Consider the following 12,811-nt stretch of genomic DNA (forward strand, 5'->3'; position numbering starts at 1 on the left):
GACCGTGTCTACACCAACCCTTCTTACCAAGTTATGATTCTTCTGCAGCATCACCAGAACATTTAAACCTTGTATTTCACTCCTTTAGAATCGATCATTGCAAGTACTCAACACACAATAATCATGTACTCATCAATACAATTATTTTGAAAGATATTTATTTCAAATGTATTTTGTCTGGAATATTTTGTTCTTACTCTTATTATTCCCAAATTATTATGGTTCTCCTGAAGCACCACCAGCTTTTAAGCTTTTTTTTTATGTCACTTCTTTTGGATCCTTCATAGCTATGACTTAACACAATATTCATGTATAATACCCATCTGAGGAATGAGGGCCATCTCCTTTGTTTTTAAAGATTTTTATTTCAAACATATTTTGTCTGGTATATTTTGGGCTTACTCTCATTCTTACTGAATTATTATGGTTCTTCTGACCTGCAGCATCAGCACATTTAAACTTTTGTTATGTCACTTCTTTTGGATCGTTCATATCTATGACTTACACAATATTCATGTACAATACCCATCTGAGGAATGAGGGCCATCTCCTTTGTTTTTAAAGATTTTTATTTCAAACATATTTTGTGTGGTATATTTTGGGCTTACTCTCATTCTTACTGAATTATTATGGTTCTTCTGACCTGCATCATCAGCACATTTAAACTTTTGTTATGTCACTTCTTTTGGATCGTTCATATCTATGACTTACACAATATTCATGTACATGTACAATACCCATCTGAGGAGTAAGGGCCATCTCCTTTGTTTTTAAAGATTTTTATTTCAAACATATTTTGTCTGGTATATTTTGGGCTTACTCTCATTCTTACTGAATTATTATGGTTCTCCTGACCTGCAGCACCAGCACATTAAAACATTTTTATGTCACTCCTTTTAGATCAATCATAGCTAATACTCAACACACAATACCCATCTCTGCTGTTTTTAAAGATATTTATTTCAAACACATTTTGTCTAGAATATTTTGTTTTTAAGGTCAATCTTACCGAATTATTCATGTACTCTTCTCAGTGGTTTTTCAAGAAATTTATTTCATAAGTAGTTTGTCCAGATTTATATTTTTTTTAGGGGTCATACAGGAGATTCAATTCTTTGTTCATAATCATAATCTTTTTCATGTTCACTAAGCATACCATTAGAGACAGGGTCCTCTGGCTTTTTCTTTTCTGAGTTAAATAAAAGTAAGAATAGTCGTATGATCAGTTCTATCAATTCCATGATCGTCAATACAGAGATTCCCATCCATAGTCCAAGAGTTCCACCGATATCGGCAAATAAGTCTGCCAAGCCGTAAGCTGGCATTTGGCGAAATTCCACTACACTCAGATCTTCTAGATAAACATTGAGTCTGAGTAGGTTTTGTCTGATTAAATTGGAAGCCCGTTCGGCCTGTTCTTTATCACTGAGATTATAACTCTGTTGTAAAATTTCAATACGTCTTGTGTCGTTTGGATCCATCGAGTGATCCAGATTTCCTAACTTAGCCAAATATGTATAAGCTTCGTGCATGAAGCTTTGCTTGATTGTCTTGCCGTAGAACAACTGAAGAGCGTGAAGTTGGTAGAATTCAAGCGGCCAATACGACAAGGACACAGCCTTTTGATACGTTGTTTCATCACACGGTTGAAAACATCTACATGTTGATTCATAACTTCTGTCGTTGGCCATTTTCACTAAATGCTTTTCTTCACACGCTAAACTCGGCACCGTTATTTGTTTATCCTTGTATTTCGCTGAATTGTTTAGAATATCTTTCCAATTAGGAATAACACCACAAAATGATATATTTGTCTCTGCTACTTCCGGTAAACTCGATGATTTACATTTACACTCGCGTATTATAATTCGCTGTTGACACAACTGAAGGCAAGAGAAAAATGTATTCCGATAAGTTTTATATCCGTCTAATCTTTTGTTGGTACAATTTCCAAAAGGCTGTGAAAGTCGCGTGTGCATGACAGCGTTTAATCCTATAGAAGAAGAATATCCTGGGGGGACGTCGAAACCATGGTTTACGGGACTGGGCATAGTGTTTGGCGCATGAACCACAACACGTACTCCGGCACTATGCAATATGTTTGAACCAATATGATACATTCCATATGTTCCATAAGGCGGATCATCATTATCCAATGATATTATTAAAGATAATCCATTTTGAGGACCGGTGGCATGCATCAATAGCTTTTCCACGGCACCACTATTAAATGTAAAACAGCTATAATAATTTCCATCAAAAAAACTTGTGAAATTCGACACTGAACACAATTCCTGATTAAAACGACAATGTATCATAAAATCGTTGATGTCATGACTCAGATATTCCGCAGCATCGCCAAGATTTTCGTAAAAGGCTCGTATAGATGTTAAATGAGCCTGTTGCGGACCGAACTGAAACTCACCTAGAAATTGTAACCACTGCATTAAATCACTGTCCGAGTTGTTTATCATTATACGTAACTTCCGTAACGATATGGGCTCGATATTACACACTGTCACAGACGGAAACTCAACAGGCATACTGTCTTTGATTTCTGAAACTTCCACAACTTGAAACTGAAGATATTTACGAACTAATAAAGACAACTGAAGGGTAGCAGCAGTGAAACCAATAATAACTAATAAGGCCCAAATCACTTTACGTTTCGTATCTCTGGAAGTCACAACTCGAGCCAAACCATGAGCGTTACTTTCCGATCCAAGTTCCGCCACCAGTGAAAGTACTGTTTGATGGCGCCCAGTGTTGCGATGCACCATTCTGAAATGATCATTCCATACACCAAATCTTCCAAAATTTGAAAACTTCATATGTTCGGATTTCTGGCCCCTGAAATGACAGAAATATAACAAATATTTATTTCTGAAAATACATGATGGTAATGTAGGTGTCTTATTTATATACACAACCACTTTAAGATACATAATGTGAATATCAATCAAAAAAATCTAACGCAACATACCCCACCCAAAAAACAAGAAAACCAGCAAGAACCCATTGTACATAAGAAAGAATGCTCTGTAAATTGGTCACCTCTTGATGGATTTGAATAGTTTGTCGGAATGTTTTTTTTTTTAATTTACAAAAACCATTTGGTATTTGGTTCCTACATCATCTTCTATACAATATATGTCATACTCTCTGATAAATATTTTCTTCAGAACAGGGTTGGGTGGGGGGTGGAATGGTTAGCACGTGCGCGCTGTATCATAAGGTCTGTCATTGATCAACTGGCGTACTGGTTTCGATTCCCGGGTTGTACGTGACAAGGAGTAGGGTCGCCTGTCCATCCTCATGGGTTTTCTCCCCAGGCCCTCTGGTTTCCTCCCACTGCTAAAGACCCCTACATGCAAGCGAATTATTGAAGTAACATTGAACCATGTGTTAGCCCTGAAATGACCTAATGGACGTTACCCCCCTCTCTCTCTCTCTCTCTCTCTCTCTCTCTCTTCTGAACAGTTCTACAAATTATGGGCCAGATTAGAGTAAATTCCAGCCAGATAAGTGTTATCTACTGATGATATTTATCTGTCATCAACTGTCATTAACAATTACTGGCAACAACCGTTTAACTACAATATTTAATACCATTTGTTTACAAGGAATTTGACTGTGATCTTATCAAAGAAAGTCTTATTTTGATAATGGTCCATGAATATGTGTTATATATACATGTACAGTAGCAAGAGGGTGTCGATGACAGCATTCGGATTATGTTGACATCAGTAGAGATCTTTCAGAAATTCAACTTAAGTAAGGTATTCGACTTGTGATTAGGATATTCAAGATAAACTATATATACTTGTGTATTTTTACTTGTATTAATACAGAATACATAGATAGAACTCAATGACCACTGAATACCATTCGGGTTATTCAATGGTTCAAGAGAGTGTATCCCTGCCCGCACGGTATTCAATGGTCATCAATTTCTGTTTTTTTTCTATAGCTACATGCAAATCTCAAAATACACTGTACTATCTAGATTATCAAAAAAAATCTTCACCAATAACATTAAACTTCATCATAGGTTCCGCCCTGTTTTCTTTCCTTTTTACAAATATTGTGGTTGCTAGTGGTGACATCATAACAGTTTGACGTAATTCTGAAAATGACGTCATTCTGGACGAAAGTAGTATGTGTACAAGCCATTGAATACAACCATAGATTATTCAATGGCTGTATATATTCAATGATATTTCCTTGTATTTGCATGCAGTTATAGAATAAATTAAGATACCACATGCGTATCTCTTACATTTGTTACAAATTTTATGTTTTATTTCATACAGCAACTCAAATTAAACAAAATGTTAATTTAATTCATGTTTATTCATATTTTTATGTGTTTTAAAATATTGTAATTAGTAGGAACAAGCCTCATTAAACTTGTTTTATTGTTGTATCAGAGTGCATCAAACCATTTAATTATAATAATGGAATAATAATATGGCACAGATGTTTCCTTAATTCCATAGTACCACATAATGACAGATCTCTGCGCACCCCCCCCCCCCCCCTATTTTTTGCGATGGCGAACAATTTTTTGCCCCATATATTCTCGCGGGAAAGGAGAAAAACGTAAATAAAAATGGTAGTGATCTCAGTCATAATTTACTCTGACACGAGCCGGTTGGTGACTTGATTGATTGCCCGTCAGTCCGCCCACCGAGGGCCGGGCTTCGCACGCCCAACTGGGGCCACCACGACCCTGCATTTAATATCTATTAGGCAACAATAATTTGAATTTTTGTTCTTTGGAAATACCTGTTAATGATTTGCTTCCTATTTGTTCGGGGTAGAAAGACTGGTTTAGTTGCATGCTTTTCTCAATTTAGTTAAAAAGTTTTGAAATATTAAACAGAATATTGTTCACTAGACTCCAGTAACTATTTATATACCAAGGCCCTAGAGAATAACAAATTAAATTGGTTTGGACTAAATTAATGTGTATTGAAATATTGATCTTATGTTATCTGGTTTATTTTCAAAATAATTTTATAAAATGATTTTATACATTCTTTTGATTCCAATATACTTACAATCAGTACCTTAAAGATTTAGTTTCTACATGGATTCAATATAACGAGGTCCATGTTTACTAAATGTACATAGACCCAATATAATAAGGTCTACATGGACCCAATATAATATAAGATCCTTGCTATGGTTACTATTGGTGCATAGACCCAATATAATAAGGTCTATTAATTGTTACTAAATGAATAAAGAATACACTAGAACCATTTGAGAAAAGGCAGATAACTGTATGTCGACAATTAGGAAGAAAAACTTAAACAGGAATTATGTTTTGTTTTCATTATTCCATTATATTTACAGTATAGTTCATCTTTATGTACACTCAGTGACATTAATGATGCAGTCTGAATCCATTGTAAGATACAGATGAAATTAAATTACAATTTTATGTCGCTAGATTTGTAATAGTTTGTTTTTGTTGACTGTCACAAAAAGTCGGGCGCTATATTGAAATTGTAACTATCAATTTTGTGTTGCACGTGTATTAAAAAGTAAAAACAAATTTGTACTAGATAAACTGACCAGCACAAGGAGATTTGTACTGGACAATGGATCGAATTCAGGTTGCTGATTACAGATTTGTCTTAACCAATTGGTACTTCTAATACTCATCCCTAGGCTGATGTTCTACTGTCAGTAAATATATTTTAACCATATCTACTTACCGGTACTCATTCATTGTGTACTAAGGGGGGGGGGGCTGAATGGTTAGCACGTACGCACTGTATCAAAAGGTCTGTCATTGAGTCAACTGGCATGGTTTCGATTCCCCGGTTGTATGTGACAAGGAGTAGGGTCGCCTGTCCAACCATGTGGGTTTTCTCCGGGCGCTCCGTTTACCTCCCACTGCTAAAGACCCCTACGTGCAAGGGAATATTGAAATAAAATTGAATCATGTGTTTGTCCCGAAATGACCAAGTTTGTGTCGAGTGGATGTTAAACCACATTTCTCTCTTACTCTCTCATTGTGTACTACTGTGAATAAATCTTAACAATTTTCGCTCTCAACTTTCTTATGGTACATGTAACACGATTAAAATGATCATTTGTACTGTTTTAGTGAGTGTATAGGGTTAAAGTATTGTGTACACTAAGAAAATGTCTGTGATGTCACAACTCTATTATATAATTCCAAGACTGTCACGAATAAACTTCTTACTCAAGTAGTAGTAATTAGTGATACATTGGGGGCGAAAAGGAGGCGGTCCTTTTTGAAAATAATCCCAAAATATACCTGACCCCCCCCCCCCCCCAGCAACACACTTGACAAGACTTGTACGAAAGTAGAAGTTTTTATTCCAGGACACGATTATATGGAAAATCTTTTTAAAGATGTTAATTTTGTCAGAATATTCAAGGATAACCAAGACAGAAGTTAAGGCGGGTATGCTATCAAATTATTTTGCACTATTTTCAAATTTTTCCAAATCACAAAAAGTTACAAATTTTTCCAAATCACTGAAATTTTGAATTTTATTTCATAGAATAATTAAATTCTAAATACTATGCATAACATGTAACACTTAAGACAATTAATAGACATTTTTTACAATTCATTTTACTGAAAGAGCTAAAGTAAAGTATTAATTTGTGTTGATGTAATGTGTTATTTCTATTAATGATAGGCCAACATACCATTGAATTCCTTTTATAAAAATTTAAGTACAAATCAATTTATTTACTAAGTTCAGTTTAAATTTTGGTTTACTGTGTCAACAGTGGAACTCAAAATCAGTTATATCTTAACACCAGCTTTATCTATAAATGTGAAATCTTAAACAAACAAAACAAATCAATGTATAATCAAGTTTTATTTTGGACTAATTCAAATAGGTCTATAGTCAATTTAAATTAAATTGATTTTTGAAGTTTCTGATCTTCCTTTGAATTTATGATCATATTTTCTATAATTTAAAGATACATTATGAGAGATTAGATAAAGAGCTAACAGTTCTCACTATAATAGTTAAAAACTAGATAATCTAAAGGGAATTTGCTGAAAATTTCAGTAAAATTGATCCACTCTGAACCGAGAATGTAGCAATTGAATTTTGGGTCTAGCTTCGATCATCATTACTAAAGTCGGTGCGATAAAATACATAGTCTCGATTATCCATTTCTTGATTTAATCATGAATGAGCCTAGAGCAGCAGATCAGATCCTAATCCAGTAAATATCGCATCGTAAGTTGAATGTGGTCTAGATAAGTTAATTAATGTCTAATTAATAATTTAGATAACTTTTCAGGCCTAAAGAAAGACCTGCAATATGCAGATTTAGCTCTTGCATAATGTATGTTTAAATATGTGCTGTGATATCTAAGACTTACATGTAAGTTGTTTCACTGATATTCTGATTAAGGTAATAATAGAGGATTTTTTTCGACTTAAAGACCACTTTTTAACTTGTGCTTGTCGAAATTAATAAATAATGTTAAGTCATAAACTTACGTGTCATCGAATTGCTTTCCTCGTTTTGATGTCTCGTTATTATTAGCTAATAAAGATATAAAAGATTCTTTGTGATTGGTATCATTATTTTCTCTCTCCATACTGTATTAACATTTATACCATTCCGAGTTTTCCAAAGTTTTAATGTTTCATAACTGGTTATTTCACTCGGTAATTTGTGATATGTATATGTACTACTATAAATATCACTGTTACTTAGTCACATAAAAAAAGTCTTTCAAATGTCAGTCAATTTTTACATCATAAATAAATTGGAAAATCAAATTCAGCAACCATCACGGGGTATAATTGTAGTTAATTTTAAAAGATGGTGTTTTCCAGTCCTTGAATTGATCAACAGAAAATAAGATCAATATTTTTGTATGCAATCCACCAGCATTAACAAATTTTTACTCTCCATTAATTAAATCTATTAATTTGATCACACTCTGCCCACACTCAATTCAATTTGATTGATGATATAACTAGTTACGATGATCAGACATTGATGAGGTAAACAATGAATTGATAGCACAATTAAAAATGTCCATGGCTGGATATATGAAATAGACGATTTGCCGAAGTTGATGATAACTAGGTATGATGATCAAACATTGATGAGGTAAACAACGAATTGATAGCACAATTAAGAATGTCCGAGACTGGATATGTGTAAATAGACGATTTGCCGAAGTTGATTAACTTGATTAGACCTCTTGTTTAAAAACCACGTCTGTAAAGTGAGAGTAACATTGTAGAAGTTGATGAAACTTGTAGTCACTGTCTGATCAGTGAGAGTCGTAGTGGAACTTGTTATATGTATATCACTGTACGTGTTCCGTCTATTGGCCAGTACTTACACCCATGTATTAATTACACCTGTCTTAGACCAAAAGTCTTTGACTGGCCAACTTTTCTAACTCATTCCTCGTGACTTTTATTAGCTCTGGAACATTAGTTCTACTAATGTAGCAAAGCGATGTGTATATATATAAATATATCGTTAAATAATTTGCGCCAACAAAGAGAAATTAATCTAACATCTGTAAAAAAAGTTTCCCCTTTTATTTTTGGTACCATGTTGTATCATTCATCCATTTCATGTCATGTAATATTTTTCTTTCTCAGATAAATAAACCAGTTTTGTCAGGTGGATCTGTTTCACAGACCAAAAAACTTGCTGAACTCATTGTGTCATATCTTTGCCTCAAATCAAAAATAGGTTGTGTTTAAATCATTTTTGCATTGATAACTAAATTCTCTGAGGTGGCTCTAGGTGTTGAGTGTTGACCGAGAAAGTTTATCAGGATTTTCCAGCATTGTTTATCCACCTTTTCAGTGGAGCAGGATGGAGAACCTGGCAATGAAAAGGTGTCTAGTCATTCAAATGGGACAAAAAAACAAGATTCACCCATGTACTCTACCCTTTACAGTTGGAAATTTGATCAAGAGTGGGTGGAAAATTTTCCTCATAGCTACATGTCATATGTCCATCTATATTAGGTTTAACAGAACCATGGTGGCTAAGTGGATAAGACACTGGCTCGCTAGTCTGAAGGTCGCACATTCGATGCCTCCATTGATCGAGAAAGTTCAGTTTTTGCCAGTTATCACTAATTGCATAGTTTCATCACTGTGAAAAGTACTGAAAACCATAATTATTCATTCCAGGAAAGATCTTTTGATTATGGACAACGTGATAATATTTGTAATTGCGTAATTTCACGACACTGTAAACAATAATTATGCATTCCAGCGAAAATATTTTTAAATCCTTTACTAGTTTCTGAAATTTAAATTATGGCAAAAAGAAAGTGCAGAATCTAATCAATTTGTTGCAGGTATTATGTTTCTTCAAAAAGAATTAATTTGTTATTCAAAACCTTTTATAATGAATCTCTGGAATCAAAAGACTCACTGTTATGACTTAATGTTTTCTGTCTAACCAAAAGGTATTTTAAGTTACAAAAGTTATTTTTAACTCCATTAATGATTTGTCAAGAATGACTTAGGCCACACCAATTGATTTTTTTGTTCTTGGGGAACGTAAAATGAAATGAAATGGGATTTAACGTCTTTAACATCCTACTGTTCTGCTCTGACTGGGCTAATGAAGACGAGCTTATGCATTCCAATTGCCAAGGGATCTTTTATGTGCACACTAATGTGTAGACAGGACCTCAGTTTTTCATCCCATCCAAAAGATTACACACTCCTTGCCAGATCCTCAGTCCTGCACCACTGACAAGGGGGAACCATGCCAGAAATCTGATGAACTTTCTCGGCTAACACAGGGATCGAACAAGGGACCTTCAGGTCAGCGAGCCAACATCTTACTCACTGAGCCACTTCCTATATCTTTGGGAGAAAAAAAAACTAATTCAAAAACAAAAAGTGCTTGGTAGCTTTTCTCAAAGGCTTTTAATTCCTAATTTACATGTTTAGTTTTCAAATTTTAAACAAAATGGGGTGATTTAGACTTGAGTGGCTATTTGTTTATCAACATCCCTTAGAACCAAAAAGTGTTTTTTGGTTTGGTTTGTGCAATCTGCTCTTGATTAGTTATCAATTAATTTGGTTTGTCCTTATTTGGAACCCATCAATAAATTGTGAAGAATGATTTACTGCATGCTGATATGTTAAGCATCTTAAGAATGATTGGTAAAACCTCTATCTTTACACCAATTCCAGAAATGTTACTTTGATGTGTTAGTGTTACAATTATTAATGGATGACTTCCTTCCATTCTTCGAAATTCTTCATCAGGTAATGAAGTACACCTGTGATAGCTTTTTGTTTGGGTTGGGTTGTTTTGGGGTTTTTTTCAGATACAAATTGGTTCAAATTGAATGGACCTCTATGAATTGGGTAAAAATTGTTGTTTTAATGGAATTTGATGTGTTGATTTGTTTTGCAAAGTGATTTTGTTTTCTCAGTCATTTGGGATGTTATGCTTGACAAAGATCAAAATGTCTAGTTGGAGTTTTGATTGGGCAAAAAAGAAACAAAGTATGGTGCATACCATTGGCAGATTTTTGTCTTTGGTGTAGGTGTTAATATGGTGAAGTCTTGGCTGATTGAGAATAAAACATCTAGTCATTTGGAAAATACAAAAAGCCAGACCGGTCAATACCATTTGCAGCATATCAAAAATCCCCTGACATTTGGAAGTCCAATTAAGAATAGGCCGTAGAGCTGTCCGAGTACAATTTCCGTCATAGCACGCCTTCATTAGCCCATTTGATGCAGAAAATTAAATTGGTAAACCTCATTTCATTTCACTATTATTTTCATGTACATGGGCAGTTCGCATAGCGTACAATATCTTTTGCACTTTTGGAAACATGTCGGTGAGATTAATTGAATTCGTATCCCTGAAAATTCCTGAATTTAATGTTTTGTAGTTTTGTTGTGTTGCTAGAATTCTGGAAGAATGTAAAGAAAATTAGTTACTGTAAAAAAAAAATGTAACAACCATCCTTATAATTTCCTGTCAACAGGAGATTCAAATGATCTTTTAATGGAATCGACACGTAACAGTTCTTTGTGGTGACAAATATAAAAGATGTCTTCTAGAGACAGTATTAAACATTAAAGGAGATTTGCATGTTTTAAGAGGCATTGTTAGAGGTATGCAAACCAAAACAAATAGACTATTAAAACCCCTGTTTAAAAGTTTGAAAATTAACACTTAAATAGTTTTTAGGAGTAACATATTTTTCTTCTTCAGAGGAATTGTTTACTGAGTGACCTGTAAACTTGGCTATTCAATATCGTTTGTAAACTTGGCCAAAACTAGTTCAAAATCACCTGGGTTTTTAAAACATGCTGCTTTCACACGTACTGAAACTATTTGACTACAACAGACTACAATGTTTTTTAGCAACAAGCATATATTTTATTTTTCTTGGTTGTTTTAATAATTTTTAAGTATTTACGATGTCGTCTACAACAGACTACAATGTTTTTAGCAACAAGCACATATTTTATTTTTCTTGGTTGTTTTAATAATTTTTATGTATTTAAGATGTCCGCTGTCAAGAAAATATATCTGTTTAAAGAACCATATTTTTAAGTGAAAACCATGGTGATGAAGCAGAAAACAAAATAACCATGGCTTTGATTGTTATAGCTTCACATTTACGGAGGGTCATCAAGTTAATTATATTAAGAAACGGGTGAAATCTACAATAACCGCATCTCTGATTGATCTCAGTTCATTATCTGTTGATAGATCGTGTATCATTGAACTCATAGCTACTGTATAAAGAGAGTTTAAACACCTTCACCGAAAACATTCTGAAAATTCTCCTCAGTGGAATGAATACCTATTGAAAAATTCTGTCAAACTGTGAGTACATGTACTAGCTGGAACTTGTACTTGTACTTGTCGGCCCAACGAAAAACAATAATAAACCTGTAGTATGTGTCAATTTGGAGTATGGGAGTTGTAATATGTGTATATTTGTTAATGAACATTCTTGTGGTTCCAGTAGTAATTAAACACCTTGACATGGAAGTCGATTGATTAATAATGTTTTATGAAAAACCAATCCTGATCACATAGCAAATTTTCAATATGATTTAAATAATTAATTTTATTAATTTACAATTGTCTAATGTCCAAATACTGATTACATCAAATTACTTGAGAACCATGAAGTCGCTTACAGGACAAAGTTTTGATGTGATCTATTAGATTACAATTACTTACTTATAATATCTATAATGTCTAAATACAGTTTACATCTGATTGCTTGAGAAATTGAAAAACATTTCATTGTGATCAATTAATTTACAATTATTTGATTACTTGAGAAAGTCAATTACAAAGCAAATTTTCAGTGTGTCCAATTATATTATACTGATACAAATACATAGAAAGTCAATTATACAGTCAGTTTTCAGTGTGTTCAATTAGATTACAATTACAAATACAAATACTTAGAAAGTCAATTACACAGTCAATTTTCAATGTGATTGATTAAATTCACTTATCTGTGAAACCACAATTTAATGTAACAATAAGTCTATGTAATCCAATTTAAGAATCGATACGTGCAGTGTTCATAAAGAATTGTTTATCTCCAAAAACGTAGCTTATACTTATTTTAGAAATTTATGAGTTTGTAGGATTTAGTAATGAAAATGAAATGAAATGGGGTTAAACGTCCTACTGTTTTGCTCCTAAACTGGGCTAATGATAGGCCATACAGTGTGCTATGAGGGAAATTTTGCCTGGGCAGCGGCGCTACGGCCTACTCTTATATCAAATTCCAACTGCCAAGTGATCTTTTACG

At 33.8% G+C, this 12,811-nt stretch overlaps 2 protein-coding genes across 2 annotated transcripts in view; one reads left to right on the forward strand and one right to left on the reverse strand.

Annotated features, from left to right (window-relative positions):
• LOC126828272 (integrator complex subunit 13) overlaps positions 1–12,811 on the forward strand; it is a 134,100-nt gene that overhangs the window by 12,720 nt on the left and 108,569 nt on the right. The window lies entirely within an intron of this gene.
• On the reverse strand, positions 948–2,831 carry LOC126828273 (FMRFamide-activated amiloride-sensitive sodium channel-like). The gene has a single exon (XM_050557955.1). It carries the CDS (start codon positions 2,829–2,831, stop codon positions 1,095–1,097), a length of 1,737 nt encoding a protein of 578 aa, XP_050413912.1. The 3' UTR covers positions 948–1,094.

This window comes from Patella vulgata, chromosome 7 (assembly GCF_932274485.2).
Source record: "Patella vulgata chromosome 7, xgPatVulg1.2, whole genome shotgun sequence".
Lineage (NCBI taxonomy): Eukaryota > Metazoa > Mollusca > Gastropoda > Patellidae > Patella > Patella vulgata.

Coding starts and splice junctions, on each gene's coding strand:
- LOC126828273 (XM_050557955.1), bottom strand. CDS start 2,831: ATGAAGTTTTCAAATTTTGGAAGATTTGGTGTATGGAATGATCATTTC.